The 3,619-nt window shown below is 23.0% G+C and overlaps 1 protein-coding gene across 2 annotated transcripts in view; it reads right to left on the bottom strand.

Moving 5' to 3' along the window:
* Window positions 1–2,692: 2,692 nt before the first annotated feature.
* LOC102672980 (acidic leucine-rich nuclear phosphoprotein 32 family member A) overlaps window positions 2,693–3,619 on the bottom strand; it is a 7,815-nt gene continuing 6,888 nt past the window's right edge. For both annotated transcript variants that reach the window (XM_006615789.2, XM_031510518.1), the window contains one exon: window positions 2,693–3,508. In XM_006615789.2, the coding sequence (XP_006615852.1) occupies window positions 3,447–3,508 (62 nt within the window). In that variant the 3' untranslated portion in view covers window positions 2,693–3,446. The remainder of the gene's footprint in view (window positions 3,509–3,619) is intronic.

Below are 3,619 nucleotides of genomic sequence, written 5' to 3'. Positions count from 1 at the left end.
ATATATATATTTTATTTTTATTATTAAATATAATTTATATAATCATATATATAATATAAAATAATAAAAATATATAATTAGTAAATATATAATTATTTTGTATAATCATCTTTCATTAATATATGATATAAATATTATAATTTGAACATGAACATGAAAACAAAAATTTATTTAAAATATCACATGTTATAAAGAGATGTAAAATGAGATAATCATGAATTATCAAAAATCTTAATAAATAATAATGCTTAATAAATAATAAATCTTAATAAATAATAATAATAATAAATAATAAATAATAAGAATAAAAAATTAGTAAACATAGTAATTTTATTATTTCTCCATTAATAAAAATAATTCAAAAATAATTTGAATATTAAGAAATAAACTATCTATTAACTAGTATTATATGCCATTTTGTATTAAATCAAATATATCATAGTAAAATAATTTATAAAAGATATTACATAAATAAGAAGATTAAACAAGAAATTATTAATATTACAATTTACAAATACGATTGAATAAAACAATGTTTCAAAATATTATAATAATATAAGTATTGTAACATTAAAATATCTCAAATTTATTTTCATCTAAATAAACTAAACTATAAAATTTTATTACATACTTATGTATTTTATTTTTATTTTATTGTTATATTATTAAATAAGTTTATATTTTTTTTATATTTTCAAATTATAATATTTATGAATATTTAATGAAGTATGACTATATGAATAATTGTGCATATATTTGTGCCATTTTTTAAATACTTATTAAGTATATCAAGTATATTGTTAATTAATATTATACACACACACACACATATATATATATATATACATGTGTATGTATATTTCACATTTTTCTTTTTGCAAATTATTCTATATTTATAATATTTATAATAAATATAGATAAATATTTATAATATTTATAATTTTAAATTAAATTTATAATATTTATAATTTCTACAAGAATATATATTTATTTATTGAAATTATGTTAATAAATGAAATTTTGTCGATATTTTTGTTGAAATTAATTACGAATTAAGTACGAATACTTTTAATATTCATATAATCAAATTACTTAGATTATTCAATTACTAATTATAAGTAATTATGAATTTTAAATGATTTAGATCATAAAACATTAGTTTGTATAAAACAAAATATACTTAATAGAATTTTTTAGTTTGTAGAATATTAAAAATTATAATTAAAATCATGAATATAATAATTTCATATATATATATAAATATTAATATTAATAAATATAATATTAAAAAGTGAAAAAAAAGGATTAATAATATCAATCACACATAATCCTTGATTTGTAAATGATTTTATTAATAAATTATTTTTTCTTATTTTGATGAGGATTGTTCGAAATAAACAAACGTTATGATAAAAATCCACTTTAACAACGGAACAGACAGACAATACAGAGATGTAATAGTTCTGATAATAGAAGGTGATAGATTCCCTTACATAAATGGTCTATCCAAAATTGCAATTGACAAAAGTGTATGTGTCGCGGGACGCGCGGAATGTTTAATTATTTATAATTTAATTTTTTAATTATTTATAATTTAACTTTTAATATGACATCCGCGCGAGCCGCAATTACAAATTGCAGATTGGAAATTTACAGATTTGGACCTGTACATGTCATATACTCATTGTACCTAATATAAATTTGCTTTAGTCTTGGAAAAATTGGATAAGGCCATAACCAAACTGGCGACAAAGAGGCGCCAGATCCTCGACTCTACCATAATTTTTTTCTTATAAAACCGATCCTCTCTTGCACTCTCACTCGCTATTTCACTCCCATCCATTCTCACGATCACGTAGTTAATTGGTAGTCCGTCCAGTAACCATTTACCACAGTCTCACCATTAACTACATTGACTGATCCATCTTTTACTTTTGCGCCTATTTCTCGAGATTTTGTCTTTCCATTCTAATCTAAATTTTGCGTTTCTGACTTTTTTTTAAATATAATTCAAAAGTGCGAAAGCGCAAGTGTAAATATTTGTTTTTTCAAATCATAATTGTAATTTAATATTAATAATAATATTAATGATCATTATCCATTAACTTCGCACTTCAATCATCACGAGATGTGTCAGCGCTATGGTAACTTCAGAGACAGAAATTAAAGGTAATTATGATTTATAGCAATTTTGATTTTTTTTCTTTTTATTTAATATTATGTTCCAAATATTTAAACTTGTTGTTATGTATAAACGATACAAATGCAACAAGTATTCTATTGTTATCGTATAAAATCGTACGATTTAGTGATATAAAAACATCTAACTGTTATAGCTGAATATTTATAATTTGGTACAGGAAAATATTACAATAATTTTATTAATCAAATGAATTTGTTATATTATAGAGCATAACACGTAAAATATGGAATGCCCAAAAGTAAATAACAGTAATCTTAACAGCCATGTTATGCATGGTATATTGCCATTATACACAAACATCTGGAACTTAAAATTTATTAAAAATTACAAAAAATACCACAATATCAATTGTGTATTCTTATATTATTTCGCAGTTTCGTTCAAGATTTCTTGAAATATCAAAACTTTTTAACTTATATCAAAATAATGAAATTGAAAATACTAAAATACTTTTTATGTGTTAAACTGATTTGTTTTTTTTTTTTTTATATATCAATTATACATTTCAAATACTATTATTCTAACAAACGAAACTTCTTTTATTTTTTCATTCTTATGATGTAAATTCCTATCTTAATACATCTTTCATAGATATAAGCTCAATGTATGAGCAACATATATTTATCTCTTTATTTTCTGTCCCAAAAATCACAGAGGCGTAATGCACCTCAATGTATGGTGTAAACCTGTACAAAAGTTGTTCCTCATTTACTCTATACTTATTCATGGTACAATAATAATGTATTTAAAATGTAACTTATGTAACCTTAGTACTGATTAACGATGACTGCATTCCAGCGTGACCAGCCTTTGGCCGACTGGAGCTAACAGACAAATATGCTCCTTCAAGTGTAAAACTTCACTGTTGCTTTTTTCCGAGTCTTTCAATATCTGATCTTTCACCCACTATGCAACACCACTAATATTCTAACTATATACTCTATATAAAATATCGTTAGTATAACTAAAACGCGCTGTGTCCAGCTGGAATGCAGTCCTATTTTATGCCATCATTATCCTCTTTTTCATTTTCATTCACATTCCTCTTCAATGGTATTTTTTTGTTATCCCACAGACAATTTGTCAGTCAATGATTTAATGATATATTCACACCACTAACTGTAGTCTGTCATTGGTCGGTCAATTAATTTGATTCCCAGATGGTCACTCTGCATCTCAATTATTATTATTTATATGAATTTTACACTCATTCAACAGTATCAGAAGCCTGCTCTTTATGGTTCTAATTCCCTGAATCTCCGCCGTCTTCATGTTTTCTCTTTTTACCTCTAGCAGGAGACGATTCTATAAAAGGCAATAGAACTATATAATAAAATCGATAGTATTATGATTCTTTTGATTAATTAATTAATCTGATCTTTTTTATAATATATATATATATATATTTATATTTTA

The sequence above is a fragment of the Apis dorsata genome, unplaced genomic scaffold (assembly GCF_000469605.1).
Source record: "Apis dorsata unplaced genomic scaffold, Apis dorsata 1.3 scaffold_235, whole genome shotgun sequence".
In the NCBI taxonomy this organism is placed as follows: domain Eukaryota; kingdom Metazoa; phylum Arthropoda; class Insecta; order Hymenoptera; family Apidae; genus Apis; species Apis dorsata.
Note: the sequence above shows the minus strand (reverse complement) of the source record. Positions and strands in the feature narration are given on the sequence as shown.